A 22,119-nucleotide genomic window follows, 5' to 3' on the forward strand; every position below is an offset into this window, starting at 1 on the left:
TGTTATTTTATATTTATTTAACATTTTCCCCAACGTTATTTGTTTGTTTTTATATGAATTGCACAGATTAATTAGGAAACAATTCTGAATTGATTTATATTGTACCGATTTTTTTGCATCTCAAAATACTGGCATTTTAACAGCGGTGTGTAGACTTCTTGTATCCACTGCATGTGTGTTAGCTAACAGTGAGAAATGCATTTCTTTCAATAACTAAACTCCAAGTCTAAAATTCGAAATTAATTATTCCTTAAAAAGTCATATGAAAACCTTTGAATATATTTAGACTTTTCAGACTAAGCTGACCTGCACAACTTTGTTTCTGATCAGTGGATGAAATACTGGGATAAATACAAAGAAACACCAACCTGTAGAAAACAACCAACACCATGTGTAGTGGGGGATTCACATTGTTTAATTGTCCAATATGCATAAATGTAATTCTAGAAAAAAATAGCCACACAGCTGAAAGGTTTGTTGTGAAATACACAGTAACTGTATACGTTTACACAAACAGACATGGAGTCACAAAGCACATTGCTTTAGTAAAATGGACTTTTTAAATATGTGAATCATTGATGAGGACTGACCACACGTCCCTCTTTAAGCTGCAAAAGAAAAGAAAAATCAAAACTGTTGTTCTGACTAATTTATGATATATTCAGTAGATAACGTGCTGTATGTGCTCTTTTGGCCTTTAAATTCATATCAGAAACGTTATTTTGGACTCTTACCTGCAGCACATGGGTAGATGTATTCTGTCTCTGCCTGATCACCTGAGAGAAAAAGAAAATCCAAAAGTTAAGTTTTGTGTGTGTTTCCAACATTTCAAATGAATTCACATTGTGTGTTTTGTTGTCAGTAAAAAGATTCAGGGTTGTATAGGAGATCACAGTGTCTGCTTTACTTGGATGGTAGTAGTCATAAATCTGGACCACAGCTGGCTTCAGGCTCTGCACTGGGACCTCCTGTACGAGCTCTAAGCTGTGGTTGATTGGTATGTCCTTTGGTAACTGTTGGTTAAAAACAAAAAAGACAGACAACATCAGAGACAGATTTGCAGATCATCATCTTTTGAGCCTCGCTGTAAATGCCTCTCACCTCTCGTATGTACACCAGAACATGGTCTTCCTTTTGTTCAACACGATCCACCAGCAGGGCACGTTGGAGCTGATGATATTACAATGAGTATATTAGGTTTTTATCAACTTTATCAACATCAATGACTTTCCCAGAACATCCAGTAAAGGTATCTGTATTAACTCACACTCTTCAAAGAGTCTGGGTGTGGGACAAACCCAGACAGCATTTTGATGTCCAGGATCACCATGTTTGTACTGTTCTCCTCTCCACTGTATCTGTAATGAGCCATAAAAGAATGATGTTACTCAGTGAGATTTCACCTTGTTTTTCATGGTTCTGATACTTGTTTGCTGTAACTTGAATCTTACAGGGATTTTAGAGTCAGAGTGAGTCTAGGTCTGTGAGATTCACTGGTGCAGTCGGCATTTGGTTTGACCTCCACACTCAGAGTGGTGACATCAGTAGGAGTTGGGATGTTATAGTGAAGAGAAAGCTGGGAAACAGGTTCACAAGCAAAGTTTTATCTTCATAAAAACAAGTATGTCAATAATAATCTTTGATTAGATTGTTTTATGACCAGATTAATGACGTTTCCTTTAAGCACCACCTTTTTTTTTTACAAGTGTTCCGTTTTTCATATACTTGTTTCAGGATGTTGCATGAAATTTGCTATGGGTTGGTGAGCATGTGTTGTTTCATGTACCACAGAGAAAATGAAGAATGACGCAGGAAGCCAAGTCAAAAAGAGTGAAGAAGATTTTAAGCTATTTCCTCCTATTTACATATATTATTATTATTATTAGAATTTATAAATTATTAAACAACATAGAACATGGCACCCTTTGTATCACAGCCCTGAAATTACAATGTAGTAAGAAAATGAATGTAAATAAAACATATGGTTTGTTGCTAATCCCTTGTTTGAAATAATTGTATGTGCTGTATATTAAAGAAAAAGAAACAGGAAAACTTCCAGTGTTGACTGACCTGCATTGAAGCACATGCACTGCCCTTCACCTCCAGGCTGTACTTTCCTGTCACATCTTGCAGCATCTTCTCCTGGTAGAGCAGTTTGTTGTCCTGGTTCACATCAAATGTCAGCTGGCCACTGGGAGACTGGACCGTCACTGTGCTGGAACCTTCTGGACTGAACACCAGAGTGGAGTAGAGAGCCAGAGCCTGGAGAGCCACCACTGTGTCCTACACACACACACACACACACACACACACACACCAAATATGTGGCTGAAACTATATAAACGTTAAATAAATAATATTTCTTAATAGAAACTTCTACAGCTGTATAGCACTGACCCTTATTTCTCACAATGTAGTTGTGTTTTGGGTGGAAACATTCATGGACACTGGGAAAAGCAGGCGAACGTTTGCTCTACAGAAACTTTATATGTCTAAACTGTCTCTTGTCTTTCCAAAAAGAAAAGGATTTATTCATTGTTTTATAGTTTGAGTAAAATTCCACACTTCATAATCGTAATCAAAGAATTAAAATCCATTTAAAGTGGCTGAAATTGACAATATTACAATAAAACAGAGGCGGTTTTAATAAGCTGCAATTTTAGAGAAAATGGCAAGAAAAAGTAAGTGAACACTTCACAATTTTCTGCCGGATTGATTATGAAATGTGATCAGATCTTCAGTCACTGATTTACTGTAAACAAACACAATATTTCTAGGTTGATGATCTTTCATGTGTTTTTTTAAAAATTCCCACTAAACATAAAGTAATGCTGACACTAGTCTTCTGATGTCACTAAATATCAACTGGACGTGTCTCATAAAAACGCTCAATGTCAGTGTGTCAGACACATTGTCTCATTGTCACATTGGATATGATTTGGTAGTATGGGTCTCTCTATATAAGTGCCCACCCAGCCAAGATCATTCCAGACGTACAAAGCAGAATCTTCGATGAGGTAAAAAGAGCCACAGAGAAACAGCTAAAGACTTCAAAGACTCAGTTAGTTGACACCTCTGTTCATGAGTTAAAGATACACAAAACACAGATAATGTAACAGAAGCTCAGAAGAAGGAGCTGGGTGGTGCAGCAGGACAAATACCCTAAACCAGTGCTCCCACAGCTCCCCCAGCCTCTGATTGACTAGTAGTGCAGGGATATTGCAAAACGAGCAGGGCTGCAGCACTGGAGGAGCGTGGATTGCTATTGAATGACCTCAAGAGAACCGTTCACACCAGAATTTGACTGAACTGAAGCAGGTCTTTACGGAAGAATAGTCCAAAATTCCTCCTGAACATTGTGCAGGTCTAATCCACAGCTACAGCAAGTGCTTGCATGAGGTTATTGCTGCCAAAGCTGATTCAACCAGTAGTTACAACACTATTGCTGTTTCTCTTTCCACTTTCTTTGTTTATTGGCTGTGTTTAATAAAGCCATTATAGATGATGACTAGTTGTCTTATCAGATTAGAAATATTGAGTTTACTGTATTTTTTTCTAACTTTGCTGCAGATCGAATCACATTTTATGATCAATTTAGAGAGAAAATTTTAATGATTCAGTTATTTTTCCTGCCACTGTGCATGATGTTCACAAAACAATGATGTGGCTAAACTTGAACTTTAGATCACAGGTGTGAAAAAATTTTCCAATTCACTCTTTAGCCCTGCTTTAATTGTAGAATATTGCCTTTTTAATTCACTGTTTGGCCTGTACCTGTGTGGAGGAGAAGCCTCCATAATGGTTCTGCTGCCCCGTCAGCCACCTGACGATACGGGAGCTGTAGCCCAAGTCTTCAGCTGTAGGGGAGGCACTGAGTTTGGCGAGTAGCACATAGGAGCTGATCTCCACAGACAGAGAGGCTGATGTTTCTGTTGCAGTCTGAGACCAGTGCAGGAATCCTCCTAAAACAACCACCCACAGACAAACAGGTGTCATGTCCCTCACAGTCACAGTAATGAAGTCACCATGATTTCCTTTAATGTGATGTCTCACCTTCATCCAATGCTACTGAGTCTAGGTGCTGCAGAAGATGAGCTCGCGTCTCCATGTCTCCTGCCAGGGTGAAGACGTACGCCAGCAGAGCTGTAGTGTAGGTGTTGCTGAGGTCATTGATGGACTTCTTGAGGCACAACAGGCTCTTTGTCATAACAGGACTCTGTAATAGATTTAACCATCATATGGTTATTAAACTGTGAACTTATCCTGAATATTACTGTATAATCCATTATTACCTTTCAAGGACCAAAGTCAAATATATATTTTAAAAGAATCAATGTTACCACGACTAAGCAGTAGCAGTCTTCTTTGTCTGTAACACTGTGATCCCTGATTCTGTGCAACCTTCCCATTAAAAACATCATAAACACATTGCAAAAAGCATCACAATTTTATAACATCTGGAATTTTAGGTCCCAACAATAAGAAAAAGGTTAGTGAAATCCTGTAGGGACTGGTTAATGTGGATACAGGCCCTGATTCCAGTAACAACTTTTTTTATATATAGTTCTTAAAATATGTCATCAGTTCTGAACAGAGTTTTACTGTCTTTACCAGTTGCAGCTAACCAGGTAAGCAGGGAATCAGTTTACAAGCACTTAAGACACATGGTTACTGAAAATCTGTTTATACATGCAGCATGTGCTGTTGTAATAAGATTAGTAACGTGGTTACAGGGTCTACTCACGTTTGCTGACACATTCATCTCCAAGAAGGCAGCAGTGATATAAGCACTGAGAGTCACTTCATCAGACACACCACCCTGTAGAGAGAAAGGCACCATTCAGACTTTATCATGACTGGACCTCCAACATACTGGACTGAATTTTTTGTCCTTGTGTCTTATCGTTTAGGGTCACCACAGATCACAAATTATTAGCCTGCATGTAAATGTTTCTACTGGGGTTGGACCTGCACTTTGCAGTTGAGGATGGGGATGGGCTGTTGGGGGTTTAGTGTCTTGCCCAGGGACCCTTTCAGATGTGGTTGGGAAGAGAAGGGCGGGAACCTCCGACCCTATGGTCAGTGGGGGGCCACCCTACCAATTGAGCCTACAACTGAGCCACTGCTGCCCCGGCATTAGTTATGACTATGTTGTAGATTTAAGCCATGATGATGCATCTGCATTTAACTCTAGATGAAAATAAACATCTCTAACTTGTTCTTAGTCTGAAGTAGCATCAGTCATTACTCTACAAACTGTACTGTCAGTTTACCTTCATTCTGTTGTTAAAGAGTTTGCCTGACTGTTCAAAACAGCCATTTTCTTGTTGTTTAACCTCCAGCCAAGTTTTAGACTCTTCAATCTTTGTTGGGTCAATGTAGATGAAAGACTGAGCTTTGGCAAAAGATCTCAGCACAAAAGCGGTCAACCTGAGGAAAAGTAAAACTAAATTCATATATAAAGTGACAAACTAAGACACATTGTATAATTATATTGGTCAGCGATGTTCTCACCAAGTGTTCCCTGTTCCTGATCCAAATGTGCTGTAAGCACCATCAGGATGTTTGTAGTTCAGTTGTCTCTGGTAGCCTGTGTAAAAAAAACAAGCTTATTAACCCATTAATATCTTCACTGTCAAATTTGAAAGGAATTTGATTCAGACGTAATCGTTTAGGGGATTTTATACATTTATTGGAGTTGACAGAGAAACCTTCTGACAATCTTCCCTTTTGTCAAGATGATGTGATGATGATGCATCACATTAATGCAACTTTTGTATGACTGCATATGGACCACAACATGCACAATGCATTCTTATTCTGATCTGGCTGCTTCAGGTTCTCATGTGCCTTTAGTGTTTAACTCACCACTAGTGAGGAAGTTAGTGGCCTTTTCCCTGATGGCTGGTGTCAGCTGCTGTGTGCCTTTCAGGTACTGCAGGATGTAGATGTTGGGGGCTAGGAGCGCCATGTTCTGCTCCCCACATCCATACGGCATCTTCAGCAGCCCATCCAGGTTCTGCAGGGCTCGACCCAGGATGTCACCTGCAGAGAAACACTTGATCATACCAAAGTTTATGTTTTTACACTGTTACACCACTAAAAGACATTTTTTATTCCCTCAAAATCTAATTTAATAAGTGGAGTTATCAATCAAGTAATTCAATTAAAATCTAATTGATAAAATCTGAAAATTATTATACACTTGCATGAGAATTTTGTCCAGTACATTCAGTCCTGCTACATGATAGTAGTTGGATGTTTCTATACATGTGAACAGGACAAGTACATTTGTTATTCTATAAATTTGCTTTCTGTATCGTATGAAAGTGCAACAATTTAAAATTGTTTAACAACCATGGTAAGCAAAGCATGATATCCACAGAAGAACAAACGAGTTACAGAAGTAATTTGCAGATATTGATTCTCCTTTTAATGAGAATCCTGTTAACTTGCATTATTTCTTTTTCTTAAAGCCCTCAATTAAAATGTGTACATGGGTTTACCCAGAACAGATAGTGAAGCATGCGCAGATCCGTCAATCACATTCTCTGGGAGTTGTATGTCAATTTCCTCTGTCAAAACTTCTTCTGTGGACAGAAATAAAAAATCACCTTACAGATGGGAAACTCAATTAGCAGCCCGTACTAAAACAAGGAGGTCATATATTTAAAGGAGGGTCACTGGTCTGTGAATTCTAACAGATCAGAATGATTTAAAGAGCCGAGACATGTCACACAACCAGTGAAGATGAAAACCAACTTTCGTGCATGAAGCACTGCATGTTCTGAACTTGAAATTAGAGGAAGAGAACTGGAAGACCTGGGACCATGGACCTGTTGTACAAACTGTAAACAAAGCAGCATTAATTACCATTTTTACTCACCACAGACTAATTGTGGATTTGTCTGATAAGAAATTACAATTTGTACTGGCGGTGTTAATATCGACGGCTCATGCATTGATTACAACCCCGAACAGGCCTCACATAACATGATGTCTTTCACCAATGGGCCAATTCCAGATTATATCCAGATTAGCGCTGACAGTGCGGAACAAACCTGAAAGACTAGGCCAAGAGACCCTCCTCAACACTAAGCTGATGGGCCTAAGACTGGAAGTTTGTAGGGCACAATAAACCTTTGTAACACAATATGTTCTCAAGTTATCAAGTATTTATGGTAACTGGTGATTTCTACTTCTCCCACTTTCACCCACCTTTATTCTTACCTATAGCCATTTGGTGAAACTGGATGCTGTTCTCAGTTCACTTAACAGGGACATTACTGATATGGCAGTAAAATGCCTAGAGCCAACTAAATTCTAAATTTACATCCAAATTTAAATATTACATGCAACTTCAATGTAAGGGGATACAAACTCAACCCTTAATGTAACTTAATGACAATGCACATTCAAGCTAGTACAAATGTTGTTTTATCATGTGTCCCTGCAAGTTTCTTTTCTACACTTCCCCACTTTATCCAGTCATCCTGCTGTGCTTTAAAATCAAGCAGCCTCTTCTTGCCCCTGAGTCTCCTTTATGACTAGTTTTCTTCTATCCTGACATGCTGTTTCTTCACATCACTTCAGCTGTGGTATTGTTAGACCAAATCAACCTCTCAGTGCTTTAAGTGTCCAACATTAACCTTAACAGCACCATCTCCAGGCTTGTTTTACCCAAGTGAAGTCATGAAATATGCTAAAATAAGTGTGTAATTCAAATCGTCTTATAATACTCCAAGAGTCTATTTTTTCCTAATATATTTTAGTTTGAGGGATCATTTCTGGTATAAACCATCCTGACCTTTTGGACAGAGGAGCCAGTTGTAGTTCTTTGTTATCTCTGTTCCCTCAGCCTGCAATGGAAGAAGATTGGAAATGGAGTTAAAGTATCAGTTCCATTAATAAAAATATTTTAAATCCCATTAAATAAAATGTTTTATTGTTTATAACTGACTGTATCATTGTTTGTAAGTCACCAACCTTTACAATGAGAGATTTTGTGACCACATCAACACGACCTCTTTCTGGCACACTCACAACCTCGTTGTCACATGTAACATGGGAAGTCACAGCCTCAGCAGTCACAGACACATTCACGGTCCCTAGAAAAAGTAAAATCACTCTTGTAGATCTGGAAAATTTCAGTGTGGGTGTGAATGACTGTTTGACTCTCACCTAATACTGAGGGAGCCATTTTCCAGCTGAGAGTCTTGCGTTCATTGCCGCACAGACAGGATGTGTACTGGTCACCAGAGAGAGGGGTGAGGGTGTAATCTGAGGAGGGTGCTGGAGTCACACTGACCTGTTCACAAGACACAATCATGTGATTAAAAATTTGAGACTTGTGCTAAATACAACAAAAGTAGACAAACACAAAAAGTGCATAGAAAGTTGTGGAAGTTTTTGAATATTGGGATTGAAGCTGCTGAGCTTGCAGAGTTTGGCATTTCATTCCACAGCAGTGTGTCTGATCAAAAATCAGACACACTGCTGAATGTGAATGCTGTTGCCCTGTTAGTAGATGAGATGATTTTGTTTAGGGGAAATCCGCATGTCCAAGAGATGGAGGGCATGGTCAGTAAAAGTTAGTTGGTTACCACTGATGTCCCCCAGGCTTCTAGCAGACTTAGTGGGGACAGTCAGTGCAGATCCTGAATGACGACTGTCGCTCAAGTCGTAAACCATTCGTATACCAATCCCAGGGCTGTTGGTTCGATTCCTCCTGTGACATTTTAAAGTGTTATGGAGCAAGACACTGGATCCCAACTTAGTTGCTCCCAGAGAGTTTAATGTTCCCCATCATTGCTGATTGATTGTGAGTGTGAATGAAAAGAATAAATGAAAGGAGTGTAAAGCGCTTCAGGTTAAAGTAAGGTACAAAAGTTCTATATAAGTGCAGACCATTTACCATTTACACAGATGCTATGTTGACGAAAAAGCCTGCCTTAAGTTAAAGATGCTTTTCTTTTATCCAAGCAGATAAGTCAATGAGAAAGTAAGAGCTGTGTGTCATCTGTAAACTAGTGAATAGAAAAAAAACATGCTGAGCGGATGATGAATCCAGAGATGTGGTACGGATGGAGAAGAGATGAGGACAGAGAACAAAACCCTGGGGCACTTCAGTGGAGAGGGTGAGAGACCTGGATATTATCTAAGAAACAATTATGGTTTAACCCGCTAGAGCTCAGTCAATGGCTGAAGTTCATGTGGTCCACTGGGACTCAGAATGAGCAGTACTAAAGCCAGATGTCAGCAGCCCTAGGTGAGGTTCATAGATCACATGGCCAAGTGTTACGAGCATGTTAGCATGTTGACATTCACGCTGAAATAGAAGCACTGATTACCATGATGCAGCTGGTCAGGTAGTTGAAGACAGTCGCCTTCAGCTCAAAGTGCTCCCCCCGGACGATGGAGTAGGGCAGGGTGAGGTCCAGGAAGAACGGCTGGAAGACCTTGATTTTTGTACGAGGAGCCAAACCAAATCCCTGAGGGGACAAACAGAAAGCCTCCGTCTCCCAGGTAGTGATGGTGTCTGGGACAGTGAGGGACACATCCTTTGTTCCAGACTCTCTGAAGCAGTAAATACACAGAATCACATCTATTAGCTAGAAAAACATACTTAAAAAACATTAACTGAGATCAATAGAGCACAGTATGTATATATTTTCAATGGTTTGGATTAAATGCACTGATAATACTACAACATATTGTAGTTAATATGACGTAAAATATTAAAATATTAAATTATTTCATATAAAGATTTCTTGAGATCTCAGACAGAAACTCAGAAATCTTACCCAACTTCCACCAGGTCCCATATCCAAGTCTCAGGGAAGAAAGTGCGAACTGTCACTACTGGTGTAGAACCAGGCACAAATGGTGCACTCACTGCTCCACCAAGATCAGGTTGAGCATCCATTGCCACTATTTTTCGTGTTCTGGCTATGTCAGCACTGCTTTTAAAATATTTAATTCCTGAAACAAATCAATAGTTTTGAGTCACAAACAGAGGACAGCAATAACACAGTGAACTGTTTTAATGTTTGTAGGTATTGAGTGTGAGAAAAAGGTCACCATAGTGGCGCTGGTGGTATTGTTGTATTCCTCTGTACTTTAGACAAGGCACTTGAATCTTCAAGTTTGTTGCCATCTTCAGTCCGACGTTCTAGATAATCCAACAATATACAAACATCGGTGATCTTTTGTAATGTAAAACATAAAGGTAATATTCTTGATATTGTAAATTGATTTTGTAAAAGAAATACCTTGAAAATTGTCTGAGCATCGTCTCTCTTGCTTTTTCGATAGGGCATAATGTATGCTATTGTTCTCACAGTCAAACATTCTTCATGATCTTTAACCTCATATGGAATATGGGAAACTTTCCTGACAGGCAGCAAGTTAAAGATCTGAAAATGTAAACACAGTCCAAGGATTTTAACTCTTTCTCAGTCAGAATATCTGATTGTAAACATCTGTTTCTGTTTGATTGTAGAGATACCTTATCTGCATCCAGAATCTTCCCTGGTTCCTTGATGAGGACACTCTGGTCGACAGCGCTGACACCACACAGAGAGTCGGGCTCAGCTGTCACCTGCATGGTGGTCTCCTCTCCTGGGACAGCGGAGGATGGAGAAAACTCCAAGGACACCTGACACACACACCAAAAAAAAAAAAAAAAAAAAAAAAAAACACACAAAGCACGCTATTTCAGTATTGTGGTGTTTGTTATTAGATGAGCATGAAGCAAATAAAAATTTTATTCTAACATCATTACAACAAATGACAGCAAGGCTGATGGCGTAGGTATATTAGTAAAATCAATATCTGTATTTCTGTTTCTTAAGTCTTGATCATACTTTGATATGGATGGGCAGAATTGAAAATTTGCATGAGCCTGTACTTTCACACAATCAACAGTTGAGAGTAAGCATTTATAGAAATGTTCCATGGTACATGATGGTGATGTGCTGAACATCAACAGTTTGACGTGTTAACTCTGAAGCAGCTAATACAGAACATACACTAATTCCACAGCTACATCTGATGAGCTGTTGTTGCCAAAAGTCTTCTTGCCTCACTGACCTTGTGACCAAAGCACTTCTCAGTGGAGAAGTCAGCACTTTTGGCGACGACTCTCTCGCTGGGGAGAATGGCATAAACTACAACCTGGACTTCTGGTGCCATGTCTGGAGACACTTTCAGCTTGAAAGACACCTCACCTTCATTCACTAAAACAACAAAACAGATCATTTTTATGCATCCATAGATCAACAACGCTGCCAATTTAAAGAACACTTTAAAAATGTAATACCCCGAACTTATGACTAAAACCAGTCTGTTCCCACCTGATTTATCCTGCACTTCAATCTGTGTATGTCCTTGCAAAGCTATGGCTCCTCTGGATAAAACCTGGAGAAATTGAGAGATAATAAGAAATAATGAGTAATGTAAACACTAAACCTTCAGTCCATTCAACAGGATACACCATGAAACATAGTTGTATGTTGGATGTTAGTTCTTTGCTCATCAACCGATGTTCAAAAAGTGCATAAAGTATCATATAGCACATAAATATTAAATGTCTTTTTACTGGTTTGCAAGGAGGTCAGTCTTGTCTACAGTTCACATATGATTCTTGAAGATCTGGTCCTTTTAAGTACTGAAAACAGAAATCCTGAATAAAACTAGTTCCTTGCCGCTCAGCATGGTTTTGCTACATACGTTCTATGGCTAAAATAGAACGTATGTGTTTTCAGCCTCACTCGTTTAGATCAGTTGTGCCAATTCCTTAATAATTCAGATCATTTTTAAATTTTCTAAGTGTTTGAGATAGAACTGATGAAAACCTTTGACTGACCAGATACATCATATCCACAGAGCCCTGAGACTCTCCAACTATAGTGTATTTGATGAAGATTTCTTCCTCTGCGTCACAGGAAAGTGGTTCATCTTTCTGCTTCACCTCCAGGGAGCTGACTGTTTTAGTATCAGGAGAGACTTGTTGTGCCAGAGACAGTGTGTAACGTCCATGTTCATAGTATGCAGCTCTATAACCAGGGTGTTGACGTGTTGGTGTGTTGCTAATCTGCACAGATACAGATGTAGAAATAAAAAATTATACATAAAGTCATTATGGTTGATGTAAAAGTAAATACTGCAAAGTGAGCTCAGTTACAAACAGGGTTAAGCAGAAGATAAAACTATGGAAATTTTTAAATAGCAAACAGTTCACCAGCTGCTGTGGCTCCGGTATTCATGCAGGCAATTTCATGGCACTGACATATAATGGTGAAAAAGTCATTTTATGTGTAATCTTTACTCACCACGAGCACAATGTCCCTACTATAGTTAGCTGTGCTAAATGAGAACGTGGCAACACCATCGCTGTCAGTTGTCAGATTTTGTAGAAGACGTGATGACCACTTCTCACCCTCAAACAGATACACTGCCATGTCAGCGATGGGTGTATCATTGAAATAAACTGCTTTAACCTGTTGAAAACACAAAGTTTGTGTCATCAGGGGATCCACAAAGTTGCCTTGTTTACAGAGTGACACTGAAAAGGTCAGAACAACAATTTAACATTTTCCAACTCACTTTTCCCTCCACATTTGTTCCTTGGTGATAAACCTTGGGTGTATCAATAAAAGACAGCTTTCCAACAACATAAGAGATCGTTATTTTCTTCTGTCGTGGGTGTGAAATACCTGTATGGGAGGTTTTGCTGTTTAAATACATGCTTCTGTACTGTATTTTAATTAATACTCATATATAAATATAACATAAGACTTGCCTGTCCCCTCCTCTTCCGCATTAGCAAGCAGATCCAGTTCATCAAAAAGTACCTTTTGGTCTATTTTTGTAAACGTTGACATCTCAAAAATAAAAGTGGCACAGCCTTTCTTGTCCATCTATAAAATAAAATAAAATAAAAATAAATAAATAAAAAAGAAAAACATAAAAACAGATTTGATTTAAAATGTTAATATTTTGCTGGACATTTCTGAAGAAAAGTTTCTGTTTAAGGAAAACTAGATGGTTGTGACTTGACTACTACACAAGGACATTATCTTAGATATGTGCAATCTAAAAATATGAATGTTGCATCTGTCAAAAAAAAAAAAAAAAAAAAAACTCAAAATGAACCATTACCACCTGTAATGTGAACAAAGCCTCAATCTCTTTGCAGAAACCTGTACCTGCTTTGTCTCCTTGTGGCATGGAGCAGTTATCTGCACAATTTCGACCCCATGTTCAGTTAAGATTTTAAATGGATAATGTCCAAGAGGTCGGCACAGCTCAACTTTTACACTTCCAGGCACAGACTGTCCATATGTATATCTAATTAGATAAAGACAATCATTTTTGTTTAAAAGTCATCCCCTCACTAAACATGACCTACAGTCCTGTCCAGAAGTATTGAAAAGACAAGGCCAATTCAATAGTGTTTGCTGTGCACTGAAGACATTTGGGTTTAACATCTTTGGTCATGTGATTCAAATGCTGCTATGTTGTTTTATGCATCTACAGTATGTGAAAATAGTATCAAATGAAAGCTGACATTCTTAGCTCACGTCTCATTTTGATCTTAAACCTAATTGCCTGCAAATACAATACTAAAAACCGGCCTGACATTGCAATACTTAGTGAAGGGACTGTTTCCTGATCTTCTGAAAGTGTGATTTAGAATTTATGAAGAAAGGAGTTTTTCTTACTTTGCACATATTTCAGCTTTGATTTCATCCTGCCCAATACTCACTGCATCAGGTGCATCTATTTTAACATCAAATTTAGGCAAAACTGTGGACAAAACATGGTCATTAGCATCCTTGCTTCATTAGAGACAACTTGGTTTACTTAATTCAGATTTCATTAAAAATAGTTGAAAATGAATAGGAAGAGATTCATTCTAACATACCATATTTCTCCACTTTGAAGTTATGATATACTTTATCTTTACCAGCTGAAACACAGATTTTGTAAGTTCCTTCATGAGCCTCAGGGTTTAAGGAGTAAGAAAGCTGCAATATTTTACTGTTGGATGTTTCATTGAGCCACTGTCCAATCCGGTTATTGTTAGGATCCTGTTTAAAGAAATAAATGGAAAGGAACATGTATTCATGGTTTGAATAAGAAATAGTAGTAATAATAGGATTGTATTGTACTGTAACTAATAATACTACTTCACTGTAAATTTACTCTGAATTAACAAAAACATAAATAAATTGTAGAGTAGCATCATACTCAGAAGTCTTGGGCTCTCCATGTGTCGAAAAGATTAACATGCTGAATTTATAAGAGAAATAATTGTGTGAGGACATTTTCTTACCTTAATTTCAATGATCTTGTACTGTAAAAAAAAAAAAAGGCAAAGAGAAGGACAAGTTGTCATCATACAGTGTTTACTCAATTTGGGTTAAACATTTTTACAAAACATTTTTCCAAGGAATCAGATACTGGTGAAAATCGGCAGGTGTCCAGGTGTTTTACAATCACTGTACAGACACATACTGCTGACTCCAACACACTCAGTTTAGACTTCAGCTCTTATCTTTATGAAAATATGAAGCATGTAACACACAAAAAACAAAAAGCCATTGTGAGAATATGTATTCATTATAAATTAGTGATTGGAAACACATCTTCTTCTTTTCCTTTCGGCTGCTCCCTTTCAGGGGTCACCACAGCGAATCATGTGCCTCCATCTAACTCTATCCTCTGCATCCTCTTTACTAACACCAACTAACTTCATGTCCTCTCTCACTACATCCATAAATCTCCTCTTTGGTCGTCCTCTAGACCTCCTGCTTGGCAGCTCCAACCTCAGCATCCTTCTACCGATATATTCACAATGTCTTCTCTAAACATGTCCAAACCACCTCAATCTGGCCTCTGACTTTATCTCCGAAACATCTAACGTGAGCTGTCCCTCTGATGTCCTCATTCCTGATCCTGTCCATCCTCGTCACTCCCAAAGAGAACCTCAACATCTTAAGCTCTGCTACCTCCAGCTCTGCCTCCTGTCTTTTCTTCAGTGCCACTGTCTCTAAGCCGAACAACATCGCTGGTCTCACCACCGTCTTGAACATGTTTCCTTTCATTCTTGCTGATACTTTTTTATCACACAACACACCTGACACTTTTCTCCACACGTTCCAACCTGCCTGCACTCGCCTCTTCACCTCTTTTCCACACTCACCGTTGCTCTGAACCGTTGACCCTAAGTAATTAAAGTCCTGCACCTTCTTCACCTCTGCTCCCTGTAACCTCACTGTTCCACCTGGGTCCCTCTCATTGACACACATGTATTCTGTCTTGCTGCGGCTAAGCTTCATTCCTCTGTTTTCCAGAGCAAACCTCCACCTCTCTAGATTTTCCTCCACCTGCTCTCACTACAAATCACAATGTCATCTGCAAACATCATAGTCCATGGAGATTTCTGTCTAACCTCATCTGTCAGCCTGTCCATCACCAGAGCAAACAAGAAGGGGCTCAGAGCCGATCCTTGATGCAGACCCACCTCCACCTTGAACTCCTCTGTCACACCTACAGGAGACCTCACCACAGTCTTACAGCTCTCATACATGTCCTGCACCACTCTACATACTTCTCTGCCACTCCAGACGTCCTCATACAATACCACAGTTCCTCTCTCGGCACCCTGTCATACCCTTTCTTTAAATCTACGAAGACACAATGCAACTCCCTCTGACCTTCTCTGTACTTCTCCATCAGCATCCTCAAAGCAAATACTGCATCTGTTGGACTCTTTCTAGGCATGAAACCATATTGCTGCTCACAAATGTTCACCTCTGCCCTTAGCCCAGCTTCCACTACTCTTTCCCACAACTTCATTGTGTGGCTCATCAGCTTTATTCCTCTGTAGTTGCCACAGCTCTGCACATCTCCCTTGTTCTTAAAAATTATCAACAGTACACTTCTCCTCCAGTCCTCTGGCATCCTCTCACTCTCCAGGATCTTGTTAAACAAACTAGTCAGAAACTCTACTGCCACCTCTCCTAGACACTTCCATACATACATCAGGACCAACTGCCTTTCCACTCTTCATCCTCTTCAACGCCCTCCTCACTTCACTGTTACTAATCTTTGCTACTTCCTGCTCCACACAGTCACCTCTTCTACTCTTCGTTCCCTTTCATTTTCCTCATTCATGACCTCTTCAAAGTTCTCCTTTCATCTTCCCATCACACTCCTGGCACCTGTCAATACATTTCCATCCTTATCTTTAATCACACTAACCTGCTGCACATCCTTCCCATCTCTATCTCTTTGTCTGGCCAACCTGTACAAATCCACCTCTCCCTCTTTAGTGTCCAACCTAGCATACAAGTCCTCATATGCTCTTTGTTTGGCCTTTGCCACCTCTACCTTCACCTTACGCTGTATCTCCCTGTACTCCTGTCTACTCTCTTCAGTCCTCTCAGTGTCCCACTTCTTCTTAGCTAACCTCTTTCTCTGTATACACTCCTGAACTTCCTCGTTCCACCACCAAGTCTCCTTGTCCGCTTTCCTCTTTCCAGATGAAACACAGAGTACCCTCCTACCTGTCTCCCTGGTCAAATTAGCTGTAGTAGTCCAGTCATCTGGAAGCACGTCCAAACCACCCAGAGTCTGTCTCAGCTCCTCCCTGAAAACTACACCACATTCTTCCTTTTTCAACTTCCACCACTTCGTCCTCTGCTCTGCCTTAGTCCTCTTCATCTTCCTCACCACCAGCATCATTTTGCACACCACCATCCTGTGTTGTCTAGCTCGACTCTCCCCTACCAATGCTTTACAGTCACTGATGTCTTTCAGATTACAACGTCTACACAAGATGTAGTCCACCTGAGTGCTTCTACCTCCGCTCTTGTACGTCACCCTATGTTCCTGCCTCTTCTGAAAGAAAGTGTTTACAACAGCCATTTCCATCCTCTTTGCAAGTCAACCACCATCTGACCTTCTGCATTCCTGTCCTGAAGACCAAACCTGCCCATAACAGTCTCATCACCTCTGTTCCCTTCACCTACATGCCCATTGAAATCTGCACCAATGACCACTCTCTCACCTCTGGGGATGCTCTGCATCACTTCATCTAACTCACTCCAGAATTTCTCCTTCTCTTCTAACTCACATCCTACCTGTGGGGCATAACCACTCACAACATTGAACATTACACCTTCAATTTCCAGCTTCAGACTCATCAACCTGTCTGATACTCTAATCACCTCTAGAACATTCCTCACCAACTCCTCTTTCAGGATAACTCCTACTCCATTTCGCTTCCTATCTGACCCATGGTAGAACAACTTGAACCCTGCTCCTAAGCTTCTAGCCTTGCTACCTTTCCACCTGGTCTCCTGGACACACACTATGTCCACCTTCCTTCTCTGCATCATGTCAATCAACTTTCTAGCCTTCCCTGTCATAGTACCAACATTCATAGTCCCTACTGTCAGTCTTCCTTAGCTTTCCTCTTCTCTCTCTGCCTTCGAACACACCCTCCTCCTCTCCTTCTTCGTCTTCGACCAACAGTAGTCCAATTTCCACCGGTACCCTGTAGGTCAACAGCACCAGTGGCGGTCGTTGTTAACCCGGGCCCGACCAATCCGGTATGGAAGTCATTGTCACGATTCGCATGGTTGATTTGGCATGTTTTTTAGGTCAGATGCCCTTCCTGCCACAACCCTCTGCATTTATCCAGACTTGGGACTGGAAAAAGAAGACACTGGCTTGTGCCCCCTTGCGGTTGCATTGATTGGAAACACATACTTCTATTTAATATTTTCGTATGGTTTCATCCTTTCCATTTTTAAAACAGAATAAAAAATGTGTCAACTCAGCACAGATGGTCTGACTAGAAGCTCTGGTTGACCCTTCTTTAGGAGCTGAGTGATTAGTGACGTAACTGTGTTTAAACAGGACACACACAAGTCCATCTCTTCATTGCATAACCTCTCTTTGCTTTGAACATGCTGGTCTATGTATCCTATTTCACCGGGGCATGTATTACATAACTAATGTTATACTAATACATAGGAGATGCATAAGAAAGGAGAGATACTCACTGGCTGATTGACAGGTCTGAACTTGGTGTCCAGTGTGACAGCCCTGAAATGCACTGAGATAAATTCAAATGGATAAGTTTTTACATTGAATCTATAGTAGTGTTAAACATCCTCTCAGATTACTAGAACAACTGACTAATTACTGGGACACATGCATTTCAATTCAGCCCCCTTGTACCGCTAACTTTGTGTAGTTTGGGATTTTTACTGTAAACAGCCGATGTCTCCGTCTTAATTTCCACGTTAGCTAACTAGAACTGTCAGATATGTGTCACTGTGGTGTAAAGATAAAACACTGTAGAAATGCAAGGATCTGTCAGGAAGAATGGGATAAACTGCCCAAACCCATGTGTGGGACGTCTGTAGACACTTACTCAACTTACTCTGACATTTGGAGCTGTGAGGGACTTCTACAAACTATTGATTCAAGGCCTGAATAATTATGTAAACGAGTGAATGTCAGTTTGTCAAAATGTTAAAAAGTTTCTGGAAATTTTCGAAAGCGACTGCATGTTCTATTTCAAGGTTACCTGTTTGTCCAGGGAGGTAGATTGGTTTATCCGTTTGGACAAACGTCTTTGGTTGATAGGGTTTGATCATAACTTTCCTGTTTTGTTTTGAGTAAAACGTGTCACCTCGTACCTCCACCTCAAAGTTCAGAACCACTTCTTGCTGCACTGAAGGAGCCTGTGACAGAAAATTATTAGTGAAACACAAATGCACATTGCATTGTAAAATGATTTGGCCTTTGTTATGTTCTATTAATGTGTTCTGAAATCAACATAATTAATCTTTTATTATGAAGCCTGTAGAGCTGACCTGTAACTCAGTGCAGGTATGAAACGCTGTGTCCGATGTCTTCTGGAGGAGAATTTTGCTTTTCTCCGCAGACAATAAAGTGACAGTCATGACCAGAGTCTCGTTTGGCTCCAGGAGACTCGCACAGAATTTGGTTTCAGCTCCAGCTTGAATAACAGCAGGAACTGCAACCATGTAGTGTCTACAGACAGAAACATATAAACACATGTTTAATATTATCCTCACAGAATCTGACAGGAGAACTGCAAACTCAATGTTAACATAAAAAAAGCTTTTTTAAAAAGTAGTATTTTCAGTCAGTACTGCCAAACTTACGGTCCTGCCAGCACTTGATAAACAGACATCCAGCTCAAAAAGACACACAGTGTCCACGTGCACATCTGAATCCCATTGAGACCCATGGCTGATTGGCATGAAACCTTGGGAGTCAACAACATTTAAATAGTCACAAATACAGAAACCGACCCCCGACCCGCCCCAACACAAACACAGACGTTTTTTAGCCATGAAACTAAGGACATTTCCTGACATAATGCAATTCCTATCAATTAACTTAACTGTGCCAACTCAGTTTTTTGAGCCGCCCTCAGTGCCTCACCTAAACCTAATACTAACACTACAAACAGGTGTTAACCTTCAAACAGCTCTTTGAAGCGGTGTAAGAATGTGAGAACTGCCCTCACTTTCTCGAAATGTCCTTGTGATAGAAAATTCACACTGGTCTTTTTTATTCTGTTCATACAAACACCAGCACACAGACACACGGACGCAGGAAGGTAGAGCAGTTGTCCACCAATCTCACAGTTGTTGTTTCAATCCCCGGTTCCTCCAGTCACATGCCGATGTGTCCTTGAGCCCCAACTTAGATGCTCCAGGTGAGTGTTGGCCAGCTGCATAGCAGCTCCCCCATCGGTGTGTGAGAGTGTGTGTGTGTGATTGTGAATAGGAATAGGATGGGTGAATAGGAAGCAGTGTAAAGCGCTTTGATTGCCAACAGGTAGAAAAGCACTATATAAGTGCAGCCCATTTACCATTTACCATATGTAAAACATTTACAAATTGCATATTGAACAATCCATTGTTTGTTCAGGGATGGTTCAAAGTTTACTGTTTCACCTAATTGTAAAAGCAGCAATGAATGCAAAATAATATGAGCCTCCAGCTCTTTCTGACACTGTCTCAAAAATAATGTAACTTTGTATGCAAATAACTATGTGTAGATCGTCTATGGTTATTTCACTATAATTTGAAGGTAATTCTGTGGTTTGTTTAGTGTTTTGGTCAAAAGTCCTGCTTTACCAACTGTGATTTTCTATTTAAGCATTTTGTCCTGTCCTTTCCTTCTATGGTTACAATGGCAGGATACAGGTTTTTCTTAAGTCAGTGGAGGTTTCAGTGTTACAGTAAACTGAGTGCTGCAACATCGCCCTTTACCCAGCGTGGGGTGTTTGATTTTGTCCTGCAAACAGCTCTTGTCCTGATTACTGGAGCCAAAGTAAAGAGTTTTTCGAATAAGTAAACATCAGCAAACTGATGAACTTCTCAAACAGCCTTCTGGTTACAGTTAGCCAATACAATTGTAGTGGGGAAATACAAAAAAACAAACTAAAACACAGCATTATCACCTTTTATGTTGCATCCTTAACAAATAAAACCAGCCACACTGAGGGTTCCCTCTCAAAAGTCAGAGTATGATAATGTTCAGCAGTGATACCACTGCTGTACCACAGATTTTACTGGGACACCGATGCCACTTTTAAAACTGAGATACTCATCCAAGACAACACCTACATATTTAGGTAGATGTATTCTGTCTCTGCCTGATCACCTGAGAGAAAAAGAAAAGTCAAACTTTCTTTATTTGTCCAACACTTCTAGGCTTTGTGGTACTTTTCTCATAACTGTTGCATTTGAAAAGTGAATTCATTATTTGTTGTGGTGTCTGTAAAAAGATTCAGGGTGTCTGCTTTACTTGGCTGAAAGTCCAAAAAGACAGAAAACATCAGAGACAAATGTGCGGATCATCATCTTTTGTGCCTCGCTGTAAAGTTTTCTCACCTCTCGTATGTGCACCAGAACATGATCTTCCTTTTGTTCAACACGATCCACCAGCAGGGCATGTTGGAGCTGCGAGCAGATTAGATTCAGTATATTAGGTTATTATCACCTTCACACTGAGTGTCGATATCAGTAGGAGTCGGGATGTTATAGTGAAGAGAAATTTGGAAAACAGGTTCACAAAGAAAGTTTTATCTTAATTAATTTGCGATGCATCTTTTGAGATGTACTAATTGTTTTCAGGGGCTTCTCATTTACCTATGGTAGATTCTAAATGCTGCATTTAAGGCTACGTTAAAAGTTAAGTTAGTCCTAGTGTCACACAGCAAGATGTTCTCCATATTAATATTTCTAGTAGATTAATCCATAATCCAGCCCCAAAGCTATTATGTCTTGTTATTTAAATACTTATTTCCATGTCCTGAATTTCAGTGGCGGATTGCAGAAATTGCTCACAATTATTGAGTCCCACTCTTATAATGTAGGAAATTCCCAAACACATTTGAAGCAATGGTAAACAATGTCAACAAACTCTGTACTTTCTTTTCGTCTCTTTACAAGGCTGCTCATCCCTCTGCTGTTCCAGTGTCTCCCAATCATGTACGAAGATGAAAGAATACTGGGTAAAATACAAAAGATGAAATGTAGTTGATACAATTCGCATTAACTGAAAGGGAAGCCGTAAAAAACAAACACAAAACACCAGAACCCTCAAGGACAAGTGCAAACTGTAAAAGGAGAAGACTTGGACAGGTGATGGTAGTGCAAAATGGTTCATTAAAACAAACGTCCTCTCAGTAATCCTCAAGTAGATGCTGAGTCTCATAAACAATAGCAAAAAAGTTCACACAAAACAAATGCAGAGTAGTAAATGTTCTAACAAGCCAGACTGTTAAAATCAAGAAAATACTTCAATTACAACGTCCTTACATGAATTGGCAAACATGAGGTTCAAGGTCTAAGACATGGACGTAGTAAACAGTCACCGAGCAAAGGGTCTTATCAGAAGAGCTGGCAATGAGATTTGATTTTTAAGGTCCCTTTATTGGACATTACAATACAACAGCTAATCTCAGTCAAATCCTCAAGTTTAAAACAAAATTACAGAGATACAAACAAAAACACTAACAACACATTCAACACAATTATTAACACATATTATTAA

At 39.7% G+C, this 22,119-nt stretch overlaps 1 protein-coding gene across 1 annotated transcript in view; it reads right to left on the reverse strand.

The window, feature by feature from the left end:
- Positions 1–394: 394 nt before the first annotated feature.
- The window catches only part of LOC137128839 (uncharacterized), a 44,196-nt gene continuing 22,471 nt past the window's right edge, over positions 395–22,119 (reverse strand). Inside the window, exons 33-69 of the mRNA XM_067507453.1 lie at positions 20,955–21,023; positions 19,212–19,315; positions 18,897–19,077; positions 18,608–18,764; positions 18,078–18,130; positions 14,339–14,359; positions 13,928–14,093; positions 13,725–13,809; positions 13,209–13,350; positions 12,803–12,920; positions 12,607–12,716; positions 12,333–12,500; positions 11,867–12,094; positions 11,355–11,418; positions 11,092–11,237; positions 10,508–10,657; positions 10,272–10,415; positions 10,081–10,171; positions 9,804–9,981; positions 9,351–9,576; positions 8,182–8,308; positions 7,987–8,108; positions 7,808–7,859; positions 6,507–6,590; positions 5,869–6,045; positions 5,515–5,590; positions 5,274–5,430; positions 4,745–4,819; positions 4,054–4,216; positions 3,775–3,962; positions 2,071–2,283; positions 1,452–1,576; positions 1,268–1,358; positions 1,102–1,170; positions 908–1,013; positions 735–776; positions 395–608 (exon numbers count right to left, since the gene is read on the reverse strand). Coding sequence (XP_067363554.1) covers positions 604–608; positions 735–776; positions 908–1,013; positions 1,102–1,170; positions 1,268–1,358; positions 1,452–1,576; positions 2,071–2,283; positions 3,775–3,962; positions 4,054–4,216; positions 4,745–4,819; positions 5,274–5,430; positions 5,515–5,590; positions 5,869–6,045; positions 6,507–6,590; positions 7,808–7,859; positions 7,987–8,108; positions 8,182–8,308; positions 9,351–9,576; positions 9,804–9,981; positions 10,081–10,171; positions 10,272–10,415; positions 10,508–10,657; positions 11,092–11,237; positions 11,355–11,418; positions 11,867–12,094; positions 12,333–12,500; positions 12,607–12,716; positions 12,803–12,920; positions 13,209–13,350; positions 13,725–13,809; positions 13,928–14,093; positions 14,339–14,359; positions 18,078–18,130; positions 18,608–18,764; positions 18,897–19,077; positions 19,212–19,315; positions 20,955–21,023 — 4,473 coding nt within the window. The 3' untranslated portion in view covers positions 395–603. The remainder of the gene's footprint in view (positions 609–734; positions 777–907; positions 1,014–1,101; positions 1,171–1,267; positions 1,359–1,451; positions 1,577–2,070; positions 2,284–3,774; positions 3,963–4,053; positions 4,217–4,744; positions 4,820–5,273; positions 5,431–5,514; positions 5,591–5,868; positions 6,046–6,506; positions 6,591–7,807; positions 7,860–7,986; positions 8,109–8,181; positions 8,309–9,350; positions 9,577–9,803; positions 9,982–10,080; positions 10,172–10,271; positions 10,416–10,507; positions 10,658–11,091; positions 11,238–11,354; positions 11,419–11,866; positions 12,095–12,332; positions 12,501–12,606; positions 12,717–12,802; positions 12,921–13,208; positions 13,351–13,724; positions 13,810–13,927; positions 14,094–14,338; positions 14,360–18,077; positions 18,131–18,607; positions 18,765–18,896; positions 19,078–19,211; positions 19,316–20,954; positions 21,024–22,119) is intronic.

Source organism: Channa argus, chromosome 6 (assembly GCF_033026475.1).
Source record: "Channa argus isolate prfri chromosome 6, Channa argus male v1.0, whole genome shotgun sequence".
Lineage (NCBI taxonomy): Eukaryota > Metazoa > Chordata > Actinopteri > Anabantiformes > Channidae > Channa > Channa argus.